Source organism: Triplophysa rosa, linkage group LG14 (genome assembly GCF_024868665.1).
Source record: "Triplophysa rosa linkage group LG14, Trosa_1v2, whole genome shotgun sequence".
Classification (NCBI taxonomy): Eukaryota; Metazoa; Chordata; class Actinopteri; order Cypriniformes; family Nemacheilidae; genus Triplophysa; species Triplophysa rosa.
In genome coordinates, this window is record NC_079903.1 from 21731422 (window position 1) to 21754168 (window position 22747).

The 22747-nt window shown below is 38.5% G+C and overlaps 2 protein-coding genes across 4 annotated transcripts in view; one reads left to right on the forward strand and one right to left on the reverse strand.

Moving 5' to 3' along the window:
• Positions 1-22747, reverse strand: part of crppa (CDP-L-ribitol pyrophosphorylase A) — a 24979-nt gene continuing 2232 nt past the window's right edge. The window contains exons 3-10 of one of the 3 annotated variants that reach the window (XM_057350961.1): positions 21304-21453; positions 18147-18251; positions 17737-17782; positions 16758-16855; positions 14782-14862; positions 14479-14571; positions 13089-13220; positions 1-308 (exon numbers count right to left, since the gene is read on the reverse strand). In XM_057350961.1, the coding sequence (XP_057206944.1) occupies positions 204-308; positions 13089-13220; positions 14479-14571; positions 14782-14862; positions 16758-16855; positions 17737-17782; positions 18147-18251; positions 21304-21453 (810 nt within the window). In that variant the 3' untranslated portion in view covers positions 1-203. Of the gene's footprint in view, positions 309-13088; positions 13221-14478; positions 14572-14759; positions 14863-16757; positions 16856-17736; positions 17783-18146; positions 18252-21303; positions 21454-22747 lie in introns of those variants that run through there. The other 2 variants (XM_057350962.1, XM_057350963.1) reach the window with 2 other exon arrangements.
• Positions 10091-22747, forward strand: part of LOC130564670 (leucine-rich repeat-containing protein 72) — a 20117-nt gene continuing 7460 nt past the window's right edge. The window contains exons 1-2 of the mRNA XM_057350965.1: positions 10091-10199; positions 10306-10413. The gene's annotated coding sequence lies outside the window, so the exon portion shown is untranslated. The remainder of the gene's footprint in view (positions 10200-10305; positions 10414-22747) is intronic.

A 22747-nucleotide genomic window follows, 5' to 3' on the forward strand; every position in this document is an offset into this window, starting at 1 on the left:
GCATTCGAATCGCTTAAACACACAATTACAAAATAATTCACCATTTCTTATCATTCACTTCTTGTTGTCTGTAAATTATTTAACGAGGAAATGCTTCGCTTAAAATGTTTCTCTTTAAAATACGAACAGCTGTTTCTATATGTCCACAGGTCATATACTGACCGTCCATTTACTCTACTACACCATCCAGTCGTACCAAAGTTTCAAGCTTGAAGCAACTGGCCAATGAGAGCAGGGTTTCTATCTCTGATGAGAGCGACTGTGACGTCAGCGAGTCTCGCCGCGGACCTCTCCCACAGCTCCGACACCTGCAAGAAACAAACAAACATATATTTACTACACAAACACAAACAAACAAACTAACACAAACTCTTCTGTTCTTTTGAGTATTTGAAAACAACACACACTTTTAAACTTGATGGTTTACAGGCTGCGATATTTGGCAGACCAATGAAGTAAAATGGCAACCGTACTGTTGTGGTCAGGTTTTAACTTTGTTTTTCATGTCTTTTGTCTAAGATTTGGGATCTGTTCTCTTAATGGTCTGATGTCACTGCTAGTATGTTTTATATCAGCGATGAACTCGAAATGGTTCTCCTGGTCTTCCCATTTCTCTGGAAACAGATCGTGTTCACATTTATAAAGTGCTTTGGACAATGAAAATGACAAGGTATACCGCAGAACTCTGTACTTTCTGTTGACGTTGGACCTGCATTTTACTGCCGTCTTAATCTTCGTTCACATGGGCATTTTTATATGCCTTTGATATTGTTCAGGCCAATTTGTGCAAATGCTTCTTGAATTCAGACAAGAAAAATGAAAATAATGGTTTTCATAAATGCCAGGTTCTGTCGTGAAACCTTCCCGATACTGTACATTTTAATGCTGAAAATGTACCTATTGCCAACTATAAACAGCTGGATAACCAAACGTCGCTCAAGTCTCAACCTTGATCAGACTAAATATGCGTCTTGACTTCAGAAATAAATTGTACTGCTGTGTCTGTGCCAGAAAACTCCTTCTACTTTTTCTTCAGCGCAATGATATTTTACACCTGTTCCTTGTTGATGAGAGCTGGCTTATATTTTTCAACAAGATGGAAATACACATAAAACCACCGACTGAGTTCTTTCTGGGATATCTGAAATGCAGACACTTGTGTGTTTTACTTTGGGCTCTGCTTTGTTTATTCATGTGTTATATAACAAATTAAACTGTCTTTAGCCACAATCCTTATTATTGTGACTTTCGCTGCTGTCTTACCCATAGCACAGTCCTGCATAAACAAAGATCGCTAACCAAATCTTGGTTTCTTTACGTTAATCTAAAGCACACTTCGTGAATTATTCAAGAATAAATGTGTCAGGTTGTTTCCCTGATCTCATTGTAGCTCTTCTCAACCACGCTCGCATCCAATCTCTCAAATCTGTGGATAAAAAGCTCACAAACTTGTGTCGTGACAAACATTTTCCACAGAACAATTCCACCCGATTCCATTTGAAAGCTGGTAGATTAAATAAACAGAACTCTGGTGATTAAAGAAATTCAATTTGTGGTCCAAAATCACGATGAATGATTTTTGTGTCGCTGTTTTTAATCTTCATTTTGGCATCAGAGGAAAATAAGAAATAAGAAATAAATAAGTAAATGAAAGAAGAGGAGATTCCTCGCGTTTCCTTATGTACTGTAGTCACTGTTCCCTTACTTAATTATGGGTGCAAAACTCTGGATGAGAAGCCAAAACATCTGCAAGCGGTCAAAAGAAATGACTATAACCTCTTTTACCTCTGAAATCCTCCAACCCTGAGGTGCATTTCGCAAGATTTCACACGAAAAACCTAATGTAGCAGGAACGTTTATGGCACAAATTCCTACATCGGTATATCAGACAACACAGCGTAATGAGGTCTACAAGAATGAAGAATGACCTCCGTGTATTTGTTTAGTCAGAAAATGAAGAACAAATGGGCTCGACTTGACTGCCACCCACAATCCTTTGGGTTCATGGAAAATAGCACAGTGTTTTTGGAATATTTACAAATGCAGAAAGACGAAAAACGTTGCCGACTTGACCACAGCTAATGACAACCCTACTCATGTGGCCTGTTTTGTTATTGGTGTGACACGACAGCTCTACTGGGAAAATAATATACGAGCGATTCTCTTTTATAACAGAAGATCACCAAGGAGGATCAAAGTTTTAAGTCTGCATGAACCTCACACTGCCATGTTTCCAATGAGTTGTAAGCTAAAGAAATATGAATCACATGTAATAAGAAAGCAGTGGATCAACTGCTTATTTCCTGGCTGGGACACATTCAAGCTTGTCATCTCAAGCCACCACAACATGCTGAAAAATCACAGTGACACATGGGAAAATGCTCGACACAGCAAATGAACGTTTCACATCTTACTCATGGGTGCGTTGTGCTGATCGAAACCACACAAGAATAAAAAAAGAATAATTCGGTTGTTATTATTTGTTTCAAGCTACAATATCTTCCTCTATATTTAATTTTGCTTGGCATAATTATTCCCCAGGCTAAGCATCAACCCTGTTACTATGATAAGCAATCATTCAATATAATCACAATAAAGTTTTGTTTCATTAAAGCGGAGGTAACATGCTATTTCATGCATTCTGACTTCTTTACAAAACGTGCAGGCTTCTCAAGTATGGTCAACTTGTCAAAAAACGAGTTGAAGGTATGACGTAGTATTTCTGTGCTCGATTCACTCCGCCAGGGTTCGTCCAGGTTTCGGAAAGTTTTTTCGAACATCGATCTCAGTTTCGCATCAAGGGTTCTTAGTCCCTTATTGGACAATTCTCCCGGAAAAGCACGCCCACGCGTCAATCAGCCAGCATGAGAACGGCTCCAGGCGCTCGTCTTTTTCCGGAAATAATCGTACAGCTGTATCGATCTTTTATAAATTTGATCAAACTAAATACTCTTCGAAGATACGAAGTATGCAATACTTATAGGTACTCAAGATTAATATGAGATTGGCAGAAACTGCGTGTATTACATCATCTTTAATCAAAAAATCTGTCAAAATAACAGCATTTTCCTTTCAAGAGATCTCTGCTTGAATTGTCAACCCTGTTACTATGATAATAAATCATACAATATCTAATCATGATAATGTTTTGTTTCATTAATAAAAAAAACTGTCAAAATAACAGCATCTTCCTTTCAAGAGATCTCTGCTTGAATTGTCAACCCTGTTACTATGATAATAAATCATACAATATCTAATTATCATAATGTTATGTTTTATTAATAAAAAAAGTCTGTCAAAATAACAGCATTTTCCTTTCAAGAGATCTCTGCTTAAACTGTCAACCCTGTTCGTATGAATCTGTACAGAAAAGTATTATTGAAACTGTATTATTCAAAAGTGGGTATTTGTAGGAAAATCTGCATTAAATGTTTAATAAAAGGCACCTCATAGAGTCATAGAGCTAGTAACTGAACTGTAAAACTGTTACCGTCAATCCTGTTAAAAATGGACGGTATTTCAACATTTGACCTACAGTATTAATATACAGTAGCTTAACATGAAATGTAACAGTTAAATGAGATTTCAAAATGGGAAAAGTCATCCCTGGCATTCTATAGTTAATTTAAAGTCAAATATCTGACAATGTGATGTTTTATGGACGATGACCTGGAAGTTTGTCATCCAATCAAAAGCTGATGTATACTTAAGTTGCATAAAATATGAAAGGACATGAAAGACTCGGTCTTAAAAGATTTATGATGCTAACTATAGATATGAAACCGCAATGATTGCATTTAAAAAACTGTCAAAAAAATCTTTAATGAGTATAATTTTTCATAAAATGACATCACTTTTCCATTTTTGACAGCAGAAGGCTTACTAATGAGCTCTATTCTGCCTCATTGTCATGGCCAACACTTAAAGCACACATGGAACAGGAAATTCAACACTCGGAATTTTAATTTCTTTGAGTCTCGGTACAGTCAGATGGAATAGCCCGTCTTTGTGACTGTGGGGATTTTCCAAGCTTTTATGTGATGGATAAAACATTAACTGGGGCCACAGGCCAGTTCGCTTCTCTTAAAGGAGGTAGATGAGACTTGGATGTTGTTTATTACCCCATTAATTGTGTGATACAAAGGCATTTTCCCTAATCTAACACATCAAAGATCTTTTAATAAACGTCATACGGTTCGTATTGTACTGAACCTGACTGATCTCCTGATACGCAGTCTAACACAATCACAGAACTGACAACGAAACACAATGGATCAATTGCGTGATTCCAAAAAAGGAAAAAAATCTTAAAGACATAAAAACAAAATAATACAATACCAATGATGGAGAGCAGCTCGGTCCTTTGAGAAAGCAATTTAAAAGAAAAGAGGTAAATCTTTGAAAAGACAGATCGAACCGCACCACGAGCACCAGATGAGTTTTTCCATTGTAAAATGCCTTCTTTTATTTTCTTTCTCCTAATGAAGGTACCATTGGTGGAAAACAACTCATCAAATGATGTAAGAAGGTCAGTCAAACTCATTTTAACCTGAAATTGGCGAAATTCTCACTATGCCTCAGGTTCTCCAGAGACGGGCTCTTGACTTTCAACCATTTCTGAACCTCACCTAATGTCATGTAGCACATTGGGATGCTTTTGAAATCCTTTATATTACTAACAAATGCCTTTACCTTACTTCGCGTTGGTGAAAAACAAGACCAGCTCTGCACGGGACCCTAAAACCTGCTAACATCACAGCTGTTCAAAAACAAGAGCATGAACTCTCAGTTTGTTGTTTTTCATTATTACAGCATTACATATCCTGGAATCAGTACACCATTAGTGAAAATATACAGACCAATTTTACGGTATTTTGCTCAATTAAAAACAAAAACTGTCATGAAAACAACAGCTAGTACAGAACAGTAGACCACACAATGAGTACCCTGTTTTTTTTTCCATCAGCGCTCTGCGATCCACCTCACGACGGTGGGCCCTTTCAAGACAGGGCCTCAGCAATTAGGAATTTAACATTGACAATTTGCACCTTCCAGTCTTGTTATTTCCAGGCAGCAAGTGAGCGACTCATTCCTGCACGGGTCTGCCAGAGCCTGAGCTATAATGACCTTTGCAAAGGTTTTAAAGGCCCTATTTCCGAAAGAAACTTAGTCAGATATAGTAGACTTTTACTACAGACGCTTTCTGTCAAAACGAATTTCAAGTAGCCCATTTTCAAAAAGCAAATGGCTTGCTATTGAGGGAGTCCGCCACAAGAGGGCATTGTGTGAGGTCTGGACCAAAAACTTTCATAAAAACCTATTAACTACTCATTCTCATGATAGACCAAACAAAGAAATGGAGCATTTTAGGTCAAATTCAAGAGCATCTTAAATGGCAAATGTATGCGTGTATAACCGATTGCTCTAAAAACATGGTATTACATTTTTTACCCTGTCCATGCATTCCTTTAAGGAAATTATAATAGCATCAGTTTCTGAATGCCAATCAAAGGACAGTAGCCTCAGGCAAAGAGCTCGACAGAGATATTGAACCCAAGCTACTATCAACTTCAGAGATTCGATATGGAGTTGAACTCTGTGGTTCGACCGTCTCAACTGTAACTGTATCCAAGGGACATTCTTTTCTGATAGACTAGTTCAGTACGTAAAATGAAGTCAAGAGGGAGTTTTAGGTTAAGCTAGGGAGGTTTTGAGACTAAATGACTCATTAAAACCAATAGGTAAATTCTGTTTATTTTGCTCTACTATCATCAAAAAACACTACTATTTGCATAATGAATTCATTTTTGCAATATCAAAAAAGCAGAATATTAATATGCGTAAGAAAATACTTAATAACAATTTAACATATACTAGGATGAATGGTAACATAATAACAACATTTTTTTTAATTATTGGTTTAACATTAACCTTAGAAAATATCAATAATCATGATTTCTGGTTTACTTATGGTGTATTTATCACTTACAAATGAAAAAGATTCATCCTGTTTATATTTTTTGATAATTATTCTATTTTTTTAATTGACAGATTAAACTAATAAATAAATATGACAAATGTTAAATCATTGCAAAACCATTTCACTATAAAAAAATGAACTTAAAAGTAAAAAAGTTCAAAAGTATACTACTTAAAAACTAAACTAAACTAAACTAAAATAGGCAAAAATAGGAGCATCAGTGACATCAATTCTATATTAATGCACAAAGTAGCGACATTGCTCGGCAACCATAAATAACTGCTGTTCCTGAATCAGACACAAGCACAATGGCATACATACACAGTCATCTCGCCAAGCCTTAGCCGGAGGTGACAGATAATTCTCAATGTTTTTTATGTAAAACCAGCACAAATACTTTTAAATACTTCTTGGGTTTGTGCCTTCAAAATGCGTCCTCACAACGACCCGTTTTCATTCAATGTCACCTCATTTGAAAAGGATCTTTTAGCTCTGAGCTTCATTATCTCGTCTCTTTTGTGCGTGCATCTTAAACTGGACAGCACTTTCACATTCCTATTGAAGCGCAGCGTTTCCCAATGTTGATTCAGGAACTGTTCAACTAAAACAAGTCAAGGTACATTGAAAGAAAATCAACGCATGAAAGGAAAAAAATCAAAGAACATTTCCGCCGCGCAGTTACGGGGAGAATAGCGTCTATAGATTCGTATAACCCAGTCTTAAACGAGGTTTCTCGGTGAACTGCCTTTCTGGATCGGTCGCTTCCTTTTTCTTCGTAATAATGCCCCAGGCGTAACATTCGCAAGAACTAGGTGAAGAAAATACAGAAAGCTTTTGTTTCCATACTGTTCCATTTCAACAAGCCAGTCTGAGCGATCTGTGTGTTCGTACTTGACCTGCCGACAGATACGTTCCTAAACAATAATAGACTACAATGCAGGCAGATTTGTTGAAAATAGTCAAATATGTCATGCTCCCTCAAGGCCGACATACAGAAAGCAAACATCCGTTTTAACCGCACAGCCTCTTGAGCTCCCCTCCTTACACTTGTGGCATACAATGAAAAGTCTACTGAGGGATCAACGTGGGTCACGTATGTTATTTCTTTGAATGTCAAAAAAGCGTCAACATCTCAAATTCTACATCCTCGTGATCCGTCTCTGCGCCAAGCGCCCGCACATTGACTCCGTGCGTTAGGAACAAGCCTTATCACGTCGGTTTTTCACCTCTCCCCCAAACAAAAGACAGTCATCATTTGTTAGCGAGATGTCCAAACAAGAACGATCACAGACTAAACAGTGGTTATTTGTAGATGAGTGAAGGTGAGAGTTTGAAAGAGTTAAAAAATGGTAAAAAAGAGGCAAAATGGGAAAGAAACCACACTGCGATGACGGTCTGCTACCCTGTTTATACAATTACAACATAAACACCCCACAGCCCACACTAATGCAAAAATCAACGTAAGTTGTGCCCGGTTCATTTTGAATGACTGGATCATTTAAGACAAGATGAGCTATTTCAAACAGAAGCTAAAAACAAAATGGTTTTTTATGCATACAGTTTTATTGATAAAGTTTACTGACTTTTGTGTTATTGTGGTTTAACATTTATTATACATCCCTTTATTTTGTATTGTCCTTGTAACTTGTTGTTTCTTACAGATGCCTTTCTATCCTGTCTTTATTAAAAGCAATAGACAAAATAAGAATTTTATTGTACAAAAGTAGGTGACGATAAATATCTTAAATCTTTTGGTTTAATATCCAACTTGAGTTATTTCCAAGTCACTTGGTACATGGTAGGATTACAAATACTTTATGGTTTATATCTGCATTAATGAAAGACAATTTATGCACAATACAAATATATGTGATATACCATCAAATCTAAACGACTGACACAACAAATAAACAAATAAACTTTAAAAAAGTGGACAAAAAACCTTCACACCAAGACAAACACAAAATTAGGACTGTCACGATATCCGATTTTCACGGTTACCGTGGCCGTCACATTCTCTGCGACGGTATTATCGTGGTATCTGGTGGGTACTTTGCTATGTTTCAAATTAATCGTTTATTTTGTGTTTTGTCAATTATTTGGTCAATAAATCACACTCACAATATATGTGTAGAGCGGCAAAGAGCGTTTGTAACTGTGAATTTTAGGCAAAATTTACATGAGATTTACAGATTTGGCAGAAGCTTTTATCCAAAGCGACGTACAAGTAGAAGAGCATATAACATTTTTTCAACATGCTAAACATATCAAAAAGATATCACGATATGTGCGGCATTAACATGACATTTTTGACAATACAGGTATACTGTGACCCCCTTACATCAAACATTAAAGCATCTTGAAGAATAATTTAACTCACTGTACATCATTTACAATGGAAACAATGCAAAAAAGTAGAAACACTGTTACTAGTGGACCCTTGTGTATATATATATATATATATATATATGTTTCTTTTCCAAAAGATTGCGTTAATTAATGGCTTGACCTGTCTAACCACCAAAAGAAGAACAAGTTTCTGTCAGGGGAAGCTTCTCAGAGGGGAGCCACTTCAAAAACCACCCAACAAAGCTCATGCTAAACTCCGAAAATACACCGAGCTCAAAACAAGATTACTGCGAAGTGGATATTCAATACCTGACGGTGGGTGGTCGCCTTAAATCTAAAACAAGTGTTCAGCCGTAGACAGGCTGCGTGGGGCAAAACACGGCACCACGGCCTTTTACTGATTAAATGTTTACAACCCAGTCCGGTCGTCCCTGGTAAGGGATCAGCCTCTACAACAGGACGATCTAATTTGTTTGTGAACGCTTTCGTTTGGAATGTTGTCTCGCGATGAGACTCTGCATGGGTATGAGCGGGGGGGATGTATCAATGGCTCATGTAATCTGCCAAATCAACAGCGAGTAAACAGATTTAGCGGGCCACATTTTTTCCTTTGCACCTCATGTTTAAGCACGCATATGGTGCAGCGGGTGCATTAAATAAGAACGCACCGAAATTACACTAAAGTGTAACAAAATGGCTTATTTGTTTTTAGGGGGGAATGGGAATAGAAACTTTGATAGCTTGCACGTGAAATTGAAATCGCAGAATCAATTTTATTTAACATAAACATGGACTGCTGGCGTTTTCTTGTTGGAAAGATCATCCACGTATAGTAGACGCACCCGCTCTGCATGGCGTGAAAAATCCCACACTGAAAATTAAAGAAGCGTGTCAGCGCTGTCATTTCTTACACATCGTTCTTGAATACTAGCTTCTTATTGGTCAGCCGAGACATTCGGAGATTTGTTATTCCTGATAACAACCACTAAAAATGATACACAAAACAATCCGATCACTCTATAGGGGTTGATTTTGCGATAACAACCTGAATGTAAATAACCCCTACGTATCTGATCAAAACTGACATGCTACATAACTAAATGACAGCTTCAGAACTTTTAGCTTGTATGTTATTGTAAAGTCACGTTTTAATACAAATTAAAAAATCCCCAAATTCTCCAAATAACCCACAATTTTAGATTTTTTTTAGATAATTTATCGCGATACCACTAAATCCTATTGAAATCAAGCTGGCTGCGATATGCAATGTGTCGATATTTGTTTTAATGCGTAGCTTGTCCCTGAAGCACGGCTCTGGGATCAGTAGGAAATGCTGCTCGATCTAAAAGCAGTGCGAGTTTGAGTCGCTTATAATGTGCATTAAAAAAAGCAACACCCGTCAAACATGATCATTATAAATATACTTTATTATCATAAAAATACCTGATGAGGCTTGAGTAACGGTGATAAAAACATGTCCATAGGCATTTCCCAGATTCTAGATCGTGTTATGGTCTTCTTCTGCGGTGCGTATTTGGAGTTTCCGCACGAGAGCGCCCTCTGGCTTTCGGATGCAGCAGCATTTTCCCGTACTTCACTCAAAAGCTGTGCATAAATCACGTGATATGTATCGACGGTTTATCGTGACAGCCCTAGTAAAACATCAAACGCTTTGGTCTGGAGCTGTCAGCAGTGTTCTTTCAGGCGCGGTCTAAAAAAATACAGAGGCTTTAAGGAGCTTTCTTCCAACGGTGTGTTCGCGCCAGCCGCAGTGATGAGAAAAACTTAAAACAATTAGACGTGAAGAGAGTGGACATATTTGGAGAATGAGCAACGACTACTGGAACGTAAATCCAACACTAAGCGGAGGGTATGACCAAGCACATTTACTCCATCAAACACAGATGACTATAATAAAAGCCACCTTCTTCTTAGTACGGATGATTTAATGCATTTTTGGATCCCTTAATTCACAGTACTCCATTTATCCTCATGGCACAAAACAACAAGGAATAATCGAAGCCAGAAATATTATCACAAATCCCAAGATGGGACACCTACGGAGGTATTTCGTTTCAGAGCAGGTAAGAGAATGTGTCTTTGCTATCTCTCCCTCGTTTTTTGCTTTTTGTAAGGAGCAGCTAATCTCCTCTCAGATTCCTCGGCTGGATGCTTTGAGGAGCAGGAAGTGAAGGCTGGGCGAACGGCACGGCTCTCACAGAGGGATTAGAGCGGCCATTTATCATTGTGACAAGCTTTTTCAGCAACTGACAGGCCACAATGCCCGTGCGCAGGGCAGATCCTGTGACATTTCCTGTCACTCATTGGCCAGTCATTGATAGGGCAAGAACTGACCTTTATCACACCGTCAGATCACCTTACTGACACTGAGACACGTTTAAAAGAGGTGTTTTAAAAACCTATTTATCTATCCGTCTATGTGTCTGTAAGGCAGTTGTTCTCAAACTGGGGGCCGTGGCCCCTGGGGGGACCCCGAGATGGATCCAGGGGGCCACAGATTTTGTGGCATTTTATGAAATATAGAAATTGATCATAGATTTTATGCAATCAAACATCAGAAAAATAAGACCACGGACAAAAGAATTGATGTTTCAGCATTGTATAACCGAATATGTTTTTGTTTAAATAAAAATGTTACATTTAAGATTATAAGTCTTTATTTGGGGGGCCACAAAGCGATGCACTCTACACAAAGGGGGCCTTACAACGAAAAAGTTTGAGAACCACTGCTCTAAGGCCTACTGAATGGACCTATAAAAAGCTTTTTAGCTCGTCTTAAACTTGAACCTTTTCTAGTTGACTTCTTTTATTACTTACACTGACCGAGCTCCCGTGCAGCTCCCATCGGGCATACTTCTCTCGGCCTGCACTGAATTGAAAACTTTGCCCATTAAAAACATATTATGGAGATACTAAAGAAGTTATTGTTTAAACGGGCCTGTTCATCGTTTACAAGTTTAGATCACACAAGCACATCTACGTGGAGGGTAAACATACCCTAGCATCTTGGAGGTCCATACCACGGAGGTTCCCGTGTCCGCTTTATTGAAACCTGTTGAAAGATTCTGTCAAATTCTGGTCAAACTTTTTAAAAGGAATCTGTCAACAAAATAATCAAAACGCTTCAAACAGCTCTAGGCGATGGAAAATTATCTTCCACGCTGACCGAAGCTGGACACAAGGAAGGTAAATAGCAAGTGAAGTGGAACTAAGTGAAAGCAAAGAAGGTCCTGACAAGATGTTCTTAATAAGACCAAATGTGTATTTATGAGATGTTTACTGATTCTTATCAAATGCCAAAGCTCTTAAAACAATAAACCCTTTACACGAGTGGAGTGTTCCACATGCACAAACATCTGGCGAGGAAAAACAAACCCTAAGATTTCAATCAAGCGTTTCTCATGCGTAATTTCTCAAATGTCATCTCCGGCTTTCTTCACCGAGATTATTTTCACAGCCGATGAGAGAAACATCATTTTGTGAGAGTTTAGCTGAGTGTATTTATGCTATTAGCTGTTTTGAAGAGGTCGTATCAAACATGTTAATATTTTAAGTTATATTCTTTTTTATTTTCTTGCAGGTGTCTGTTCTGTAGTCACATTGTACAGTTATTAGACAGTAAGAATAAATCCGCTGGAACAACTTGTACAGTTTTGTATTAAGCAATGGAAAGTATATATCTAACGCCATCCAAATATCCTCAGCCGTGTCTAGCAGGAGAAAATATCTGAAGCCTTCGCCGACATGCACTAAATCTCAAAAACGATCTGGATAATACAGCAAATTGAGAGGCATGACCTCTAAATGACAAACCTCGTGTCATGTATGAAGGCGGATTAGGTCCGAATTCACGCAGCGAGTTCTGGCAGCCATTTTGCAAAGCATGAACAAGCACATCTGGGAGAAATTATCATCATGATTGCCCGACCTATGAGAGTGATTTATGAACGGTCTTTATCTGTACTTTCGCTATCTCGCAAAAACAAGCACTTCACCACATATCTTCATTCCCTCCTCTGTCTGACTGTTTCCAATGGAACCCAAAGCTGGACGGAGGAAATCGTTTGCACATCGATCTCCATGACACACACCTGGGCCCTTCACATGTGCTGTACCGACACTACAGACACGCCATTTAGACTGAAATTGACATCCATGTTGGACTCACAAAAACGAATGTATAGTGGAAATGTTTCATTGTGTCTCGCGGTGACGTCAACAGGAGACAAATGTGTCAAGAAGACTCCTCAGAAGACAACATAATAATCTATCGACTTTCTCTTTAAAGGGAGAGGTTACCAAAAAGTGTGATTTAGACAAATAGCAGAAGCTTTCATCTAACATCAAATATAACACCAAAGCTACCATTGTTATAGACATACAAAGTTGTTTACTGTCTATGTTCCTTATAGACGAGGTTTTGCACTTCTTGTTCTTAACTTGCTCTTCACGAAACATTGAAAGCGGATGACTGGGATTTTAAGAAATCATTAAAAATGAAAGAAAATAACATGTGACAGAGCAATACTGATGTCCAATATGACATGACACGTCTTTACGTGGCATAACTGAATATACGCGAACACAACCCCTGTTCATGGTTTACTTTATGGAACAGAGTAGTCTCAATCCTCCTTTCACATTCAATTGGAAAAAAGAAAGTCTGGCAGGTGAGCAAATGAAGACAACTTTCATTGGTCTGTTCCTTTAACACATGAGGACAATTAAGGACAATTACCTTGGTGTGATCAATCTGAATTCCATAGAGCTGAACATTTGCTTGTTTGACTTCAGAGGCCAGACGCATGAAGGTTGTTAACTCATCTGTCTTTTGAGTATCAAAGGAGCGCTTTGTCGTGTTCAGCTTAACCTGTCAATGAAGGAAAGAAAAAGCAACATCACCCTTAGAGCGAATCATCTACAGGTACTCGAACAATAGAAATAGAAATAATAATATATAATATATAATGTATTGGTCCTGTTGTTAAAAACTGCATATGCTCTGGGCTGTCACGCAAACAGCAAAACCCAGGTCTCAACAACATGTTTCTGTGTTACCCGGCCTGCGCCCATCCATAAAATTATTGCAATTTCTTTTTCCGTTCGCTTTCCTCACAGTTTGTGGCTTGCATGCATACGCACCAAATAATAACAGGCCTTTTCCGTTTTGGAAATTGCTCTGGGTAAAACAAATTTCTTACAGAGGTCATGCTCGTGGACACGGCAAACTGCTGTTTACTCTAATTCTATTATCTATGTTTTAGCTTTATAAGCGACTTTGCGAGCATTGTTTAAAAGAACCTTTACAGACTAAGTTAACTGTGACATCCAATAGGAAATGTAATGTAATGACAATCAGGCAAGCCTCTAAACAGCCCTTTATAAAACGAAACACAAGCACGCAGTTTTAAAGCTTGAGGTTTAAATGACAAATAACAGACCTAAAATCACATCGGACGAATGTGTTATTATCACATCTGTGGCGATAAGAACAACCCATCTGTAAAAACCAGATGAGGAGCGAAAACATTATTTTGGGGTTATCCTCTGGAAAGAACATATGCTTCCATTCTGAGAAGACTGGATTCCCACAGTGGGCAACCACTGGATCCGGTCCTCAGAACAGCAGGAACAGTGTTTTCAAAACATGTTTAAAAGGCATGTTATTAAAGGTGTGAAAAATGACATTTGCAGACCATTATGTGCACGCCAACAAACCATTATGTATCTTTTTAAACATTCTTGACTTTTCAATTGACTTTGACCCTTGTAGATTTGGATTGGAGACGTGTTTGGATTGGACAAAATAATATTTTAGTATTAAGGCAATTGCACAAGCTATCTTCTGTAATCACTATCTGAAATTACAATCATTACGTGAAAATTACAGATTGGTCATGTCCACATCTTGCGCTGGTAGAACTTTTACAGAACAACTGGGCCAAGGGTTATACTGTAGGTTCTTTAAAATCAGACAAATCAAGCAATAAATGGAACTATGCCTCTTAAAGGACACACACACTGCAAATCTGTTAACGTAGGAGATTGCAAATGGCAAGCTTAATAAATGTGCAAGTTTGACAAGCAAGAGTTGTTGTTTTAGCACGATTGGGAGGTGATTTACTTACCCAAACAACAACAACTGGATGTAGACGGGCGTGGCTGGTATTCTCAAAATGTTGAACCATTTCTAGAACACCTGAGACGTTTGATCCATTCACCTACGAACACAGCAAAAAGTGTTAACGCTACATCAAGATCCCTTGCGGAGACTTAAATTACGAAAGAAGACATACTGAGACGTATGTTTAATAGTTATGCAACGACTCATCACATTTATATTTAACAATAAAACCCACGTTCGTTTTATTTGAATGGCTTGTTATTGGCACTGTTTTCGCAACTTTACCTTTTTGTACGACGTTACGTACCGCTATCTGAATGAAGTTTCGGGTTTTTGACAGGCAGTCTGTATAACTTTCATTTGCGTATGGAATAACGTCAGTCACCACCTGACAGAAGTCGAAAAAGCACAGATTTGGTAAACAAGCACCTCGATTTCCAAAAAAAAAAAAGTATTAAAATTTAACAATCAAGGCTACTTAACAACACACAATATACGGTCCCAGATGTTCTACGTGAAAAATCCTATCTGAACGTTCAACACGTAGAACAAACTTGCAACGTGTCAAGAAGTGCGTCTGGCCTCGTCTAACATCTCGTCCAGAGACGAAATAAACAGAAATAAACAAAAGTGTTTGGCATGGACTCGGCCTTGACGAGAAAATTGAAAATATGAAACGGTTATTATAAACACATGCACACGCTTGACAGATAACCAACTGCGGCTTTAGGCGAAAACCAGTTTGCTCTGAGCCGCGGATTTACGAGATTATTCTGACATCTGAACCAGGCTGGGCTGCCACATGAGACGCCGTTTACAGGTCATTTCAATGGTAGCTGTGAATGAAGACTTTTTCGTCTCCATAATGAACAAAACGAAAAGAAATCAGTCCACGGTTTGGCCTCATTAGGTCGCGGATCACGCCAAAGTTCTGGTAAAGCCATAACTCGCGATACATTTACAAACAAATGACCTTTCTTATGACGATTAAGTATTTATAAATAATTCAACAAGTGAAAATCTGGGCAAGGAGTTCGCTTTTAACCGCAGTTACGCACCACGGAATCTCAGGCTGACGATCTTGAAGTTTCCCGTCTTGGTTTAATCCGAAGTTGACGTAGGAATACATTACAGTCACAAGTTAGGCAGGGTCACTGAAATGCTAACCTACCGGGATTACATCAAACCAATGGAATCTTATAGCCTCGGATGGATTTACAGTGGAAATCTAGAAATATTTCGTGTGAGATTTACTTACGATGCTTAATCTTATATACACACAACGTACGTGCTCTCGGCTCTAAATTATCTCGGGTTCCCACAGCTGAGGAATGTGAATATCACTCAGTCATAAGTTAAATGTCATATAAACCCCCCTTTTGAGATCCACACCTTATGGTGCATAGATACAGACCGGTTTTTACAAAGCAGAACGCTATTTCTTTTCATAAAAGCAAACCATTGTGGTTGAGTCCAGCAGAACAGATCTCCAGTATACACTGGTGAATTATAACATGTCGCTAAAAGGATCACCTTATCTCTTTCTGCTGGCCTTTATAACAAAATATGTACCCAGAGCCAACACCACCTGCACTCCTGGAACAAGCTTGAGTTCCACTGGAATGAGGATTAGATTTACAAATGGCACCGGGACAAATTCGATTCTTCATCTGTAATCTCCACCTTCTCTTTCATCTCCCTGGAGCTCTCAAAAAGAAGCATGTCGAGTCGCAAGAACAGCTCGGGAGAACTGACCCCGATCGGAACCCGGGGGAGCGGATGTCTGGAACCAATCAGCTCGAGATGGACGCTGCATGTTCACCCGCAACATTATCAAGAGGAGGACGTGTGCTTGACACCGCTTGATGAAGAACCGGGAACAGCCCGAGAGATGGGTTGCCATGGCACGGACCCAGATTGAAAAACGTCACATTTCCTTTTTCTTGAAAGATGGATCTTTCACAGCGACAGCAACAACGTGAGGACTTCAGTTGGACGGGCTCCAAATATTAAAGTGGAATAAATGGGAAGGTGGTCACACGTGTACAGAACACCCAATCCATTACGGCCTGTATAGAGTCCAGCCATCTGTGATACCTCATGTTGTAGTTCATGTGAAAGATTTGGGGGGGGTGGAACCTCGACTTGGGGGTAATGGAGACGGAGCGGTTCAGAGACTAATTGCTTTCAAGATAGAGATACCCAAAGCAGAGAATGTTTTACCTAAACAGTAAGGTTGGGCAGTCACAACCAGAACCATAAACCATGTCATCTTTATCATACCATGCCCTGGGTTGCCAGATTTTTCTGGAGCGTTCCGGCCAACTCAACAGCTTCTGCAGCAGCCTCTGTGATGACACATGCGGACGCTGAAAGAGTCTCTGAAAGGTAAATGAAAAAGGGACAGCAAACAGATAATCACACATTTTCCTTCTTAAAAACGTTCTCTCCCAGCTCGGTATGGATTCATTTGTAGGCAGCGTCATTATTGTGCGATTAGGTTTTGCTAATTCACGATTCAACCTTAAGCTTGTGCTAAAACGAGTACAAATAAAACAAGAAAATAGATTGCTGTTTAACAAGAGAAAAATGAAATCCCCTGGGCAATAAAAGGCATTCCATCTTGAGCATACAGGATGTTCGTAAGCTTATGAGACATTAAAGGGTGTCAAAGTTAATCGTAGGTCTTGGTTACAACCCATGCAATTAAACTCGAGGATAAACAGCTCTTTCACTACCTTTCACCAGAGGTTAAAGCGGAATAGAGAAATTTAGCCGGCTAACGTTCAAAGTTGAAATAATACCGCAGGGATCTGTATTGCAAAGAGACCTCAGAGAGCAATAAGCAGGGCTACTCGAATTTTAGGCAATTTGTTGTTTTATTCCACTCGGTTGGCATTATGGAAATACTGCAGGTCGCATTCCAATAGTAGCCTAATGCACTGCTTGAATAGAAAGCCAGAAAGGCAATAATTTTTATGCGTGAAAACTTTCCATGATCTCCAACATCATGCGCAGTCGCATAAATATGCACACACAATTGTCCTGCCATATGCATGTCATGAAACTAAAGCACTTGTCCACGGTGTACACATTTTTAACAGATATTTCAAATGGGCATATAAAAGTGCCCGGACGTTCCCAGTTAAAACACATTTTCACAAGTTCAAGTGTACTAAAACAGCAGGAAATGGGAATAATGAATTCCCATGACATAAGGGTGATGTTATTTATTTCTTGAATGCAAAACTACATAAAATACCTTTAATAATAGCCTCGGCGGCTGCTAGATCTCTTTTGTAGGTAACCTAAAAAGAAAAATAGGTAGATTTAGGAGGTGTAAAATATCACATAAATGGATTTTACGAAAATAGGCGTGTGTGCTTTGCAGAAGTATGCCGAATTGTGCATTCGTTTGCGGTGGGACTGTGGATTTTTTATGATCTGATTTGCGGTTTGAAAATGTATTACAAACTGTTTTATCAACGTCTTTAATCTTTCTCCTCCTTCATATTTTCTTTGATTTAGGTCCGATGAGATTCAAATACTTTGTTTGAAGTTTTAAATCAGATTTTGAATCCTATTTTCTTGTGCTTTGAGACTTGGTCTCTAATGTATATGGCATAAATCACATATGTCTGAAAGAAGAAAAAAAAAACGTTTGTATCTTACTTTCCACAAAGTTGGTGGTCCTTCTATAAGTTTTGCATTTGTTCCACAGTACTGCAGGGCCAAGTGCAAACATTCTGTGCCAAAGTCAAAGTCATATTCACTGCACTGGAAAAGATAAAGCAGAGTGAAATGAACCAAACATTGCAGTTTGGACTTGTATTGTGAACACTGAATGCATGCTTTACAAAGCAAAAATAAAATTACACATTGCGACCCAACAACAACACAAGTGCAATGCATATTAAGCCTTTAAAGGTCTAATGTGTAATTTTTTGGAGAATCTACACTGAACAAAATTATAAACGCAACACTTTTGTTTTTGCCCCCATTTTTCATGAGCTGAACTCTTTTTCTTTTTCTATGTACACAAAAGGCCTATTTCTCGCAAATATTGTTCACAAATCTGTCTAAATCTGTGTTAGTTATCACTTCTCCTTTGCCGAGATAATCCATCCCCCTCACAGGTGTGGCATATCAAGATGCTGATTAGACAGCATGATTATTGCACAGGTGTGCCTTAGGCTGGCCACAATAAAAGGCCACTCTAAAATGTGCAGTTTTACTGTATTGGGGGGGTCCGGGGGTCCGAAAACCAGTCATTTACAGAAACGCAATGTAATATACATAACTGTCTTTAGGGGTATAAAGACCTTCCATAATAAAGAGTTATGTTTTTATTACCTTAGAATGAGCTATTTCTATCTACATACACCACGGGTGTATAAATACGTTATCTCCTTCAGCAAAGAAGCGAAAACATGACGCCGTCTCAGTCCTGTGTCAGCCACCATAGTGCTTTTGAAAAGGAGGGGTGGAGTGAGCCGTTGGTTGCAATTTACAACCTCACCGCTAGATACCACTAAATTTTGTACACTGGACCTTTCAAAGATGACTGTATCAGGCATCAGTCAGTTCTCAACTAAACACTTTGTACCATGTTTTAAAGTAACCTGTGTTTGGGCACGACAGAGAAAAGTCTCCGATTCTGATAACACACTTTGAAGCTAATCGCTCTAAGACAGCGGGTGGATTACACAGTCTAAACTGTGCCACCCGAGACGTCACGAGGGCAATAACTACAGCAATATTTCATCCTGGGTGGAGGGGACAGCTTCACTTACAGATCCCTGTGATTTCAGGGCAATAATGGAGAAAAACATTCACTGGCTTCTGCATTCATTTAACATCTTTTTTTTACTTTTCACCAACGCGTAGTCCCTTGTGGGGTTGAATGTCTATTCCTTTGTAAAGCACGAGCTCTCTCAGACTCGATGGATACTAAACTGAAATGGCATTAGTCATTTAGAGGCTACCGCAGAGAGGGTCTTGACACATGGCCTTTGGCTACATTCAAAAAACCTGCCTATGGAACGCTCACTTACTCAAAAACACCCACCCGAAATGACCCCTTTGTATAAAGCGTCAAACGCGTTGAATACGGCATAAAAAAGAAGTATGGACTACCTTATGTCATGCGATGGAAGTGCCCCATAGAATATTGGGTTTTAAAAGCAAAGAGCACTATATAAATCTTTGCAGACATTTCACTGTTGGGGTTGGAGAAGAAAAGCTCCAAGAAAAGAAGTTGGGGTGTCAGGTAACACCTCAGTGGGCCTGATATGACCCATTATTCAGAGCTGTCATCGACAGTATTTTCTTCATGTCAAGATCTTATCTTTATTTACAATTAATAGAGGATGGGCAGCTGCGAATTGACACGGAAACCGACGCTAATGTTCAGCGTCACGGCCAAAAACAACAAGATTGTGAAATCAAAGTTCTCCAGGAGCACACAGATTCAACATCCAAAATATGGTTCTCTCAGCAGAACTATAAATCCTACTGTTTCATTTAACACTTCTATCCGTAACTGTTTTCTAAAGGTTCAACTGAAGAGTTAGACTTTCAAAGGTTAAAGGGATACTTCAACCAAAAATGAAAATTCTATCATCATTTACTCACCTTCGAGTTGTTCCAAATCTGTATAAATGTCTTTGTTCTGATGAACACAGAGAAAGATATTTGGATGAATGAACCAGACAGATTTTGTCCCCCATTGACTCCCACAGTAGGAAAACATACAATGGTAGTCAAAAGTGCCCCAGAACGGTTTGCTGTCCTACATTCTTCAGAATGTCTTCTTTTGTGTTCAACAGAACAAAGAAAAAAATTATAACGTATTACTTACTATGGTAGTCAATGGGGGGCCAGATCAGTTTAGTTACAAGCATTCTTCCAAATATCTTTTTCTGTGTTCATCAGAACAAAGACATTTATACAGATTTGGAACAGCTCGAAGGTGAGTAAATGATGACAGAAATTTCATTTTTGACTGAAGTATCCCTTTAAAAAGTCTTAAATTATATACAAAACTGACCGTGTAAAACAAAACATTAGATAAATTTAAATATGCCAAATGATTTCCCAAACTTTTGGAGACACAACAGTCCCACAAAGTATACTACATGTATGTTAATGTAACACAATAGTTTTTTACAATAGTATATATAATCTATAAAATAACGTATTAACTGTACAAATAACAATTCAAAAAGTTATAAACATAACCCAGTTTGGAGGAATCTGAAGATTAATTTTGTAAATGGGACTTCAAAACTTGCTTTTAACCTTGGTTTGCCAAAGATTCACATTCAGCACTACAGTATGAGAAACTTGTATCAAAAACAACAAACACCATTTCTGCAGAGGCATTGTTTCAAGGCAACCTTGAGAGGTAATAAAATTTGGATTTTTATAGTGTTCTATGTAAGTCAGGCCAGACTAAATAATTCTGATTTATTATTTTGTCACACAATGTATTGTCACGGGAATAATAATAAAACTCAAGCTGCTGTGCCGTTGAGCAGAAGCTGTGGGTTTATGCAGATCTCAAGGACGATGAACAAAAGACGCAAACGACTCCAAAATTTGAACTCTCCCAGTTTTTTGTCTCAGTGAGGCAACTGCAAGGAATTATTTATGTAAAGACATAAATCTTCAGATCCCCAAAACCGCCATAAAATCCGCTGAGGAGATCTCAAGGAGCTTGAGCTTTGTAGTGAGAGAGGACAGTCAAACCTTTTGTAATAAGATTTGACTTTGCATGCTGAAATTTGAGGTTGGCGCTGACCGATATAGGTGTCTGGGTTGCTCATACCCGCTGGTAGGCCTGGAAAATGATGTCATAAAGAAATCCTTGAGGCATTTCACTGGCTCGGTATTTCGCTCTCTCCAATGAGTGGTTCAGGTAGCCCTCCAAGGTCGTAGCTATAACTGTGGACACCAAAGGACGAATGGCTCCCGAGGCCTAAAAGAAAGGTGGAAAAAATGAGAATGCTGTGTTAAAACGTGCTTATTCGCGAACACTAAACAATCTTATTTGAGTCTCCATAAAAGAATATCCTTGCTTGCGGACACTTCTAATATTCTTGCAATTTGTAAACATTTGGGTTGTACGTGGCAGCTCTTGTCATTGCTTTGGAGAATCATAAATGCTCTGTGGATGCACAATGCTCTTTGATTTCACAAATCAAAGCCAGCAAAAACATCTCTAAACACATCTTATCAAGTTTCTTGTTTTGAGAGTAGCATTGAGAGATGTCAACTTCGTGTTTATCTTTTGGGCGTGATTGATGGACACTGGAAATTTGGAATAGCCTGAAGTGGACTCCCAATGAAAATGATGCTGGATTTTTCTTGTCTACGTGCCGAACTATTCTGTTTTCAATATTCTGTACCTTATTTGTATTTTGATGCGTTTGTCTTGCAGAGATGGCATATAGCCAAGCTAAGGGATTCTTATTCTGTCATATTTAAAAAATCAGTCAATACAAACACTAAACAAAGTACAACTCTCAGATTCAAGGCAAATATTTGCATATTGCCATCGATTTACAGTTGATTCAGAACCTAACACACAATCTCTGCACCATGCTTGACGTTCTTATATGAGAGAAAACAGAGCGCAAATCAGGTCCAGATGAGCACTACCTAGCGAACATCCACTGATTGAAGATTTTATAGTATATGACAGCTTCATAGTCACACATATTAATGCATTTGGCAGATGCTTTTATCTAAAGCAGCTTACAGTGCCTTAAGGTATACATTTATCAGTATGTGTGTTCTCTAGGAATTAAACCCATGACCTCAGCGTCGCTCGCATCTTGCTTTACAAGTTACACATCTTTGAAGTCTACATTATGACTGCGTATTCCACTGATTTAGATGGTCTGACTTTCACGCACCCCATAAATTTACCAGATATGTGGATTACAGTCCAAACAGTTTAAAGATGTATTACAACATTTTAGAGAGGGTTTCAAAATAAATCATTCTGTATGACAAAATATAGCCTTGGGTGTCTTTTAATTAGGCAAATTCTGAATCTTTTGTAAAATTACGGTATACTAACTGACTAAGTAGTGGAACATATCATTTATGGGGACTCTCTGATCCAAGGATGTATATACAGTATAAAAATACAATTACTGTACAAAAACATGAGATAAACTTTGGGTAGACAGCTATCTGTGATATGGTCCGTTTAATGACAACTTTAGACATTAACTACAAACTAAAACTGATCTAGAAACAAGCCT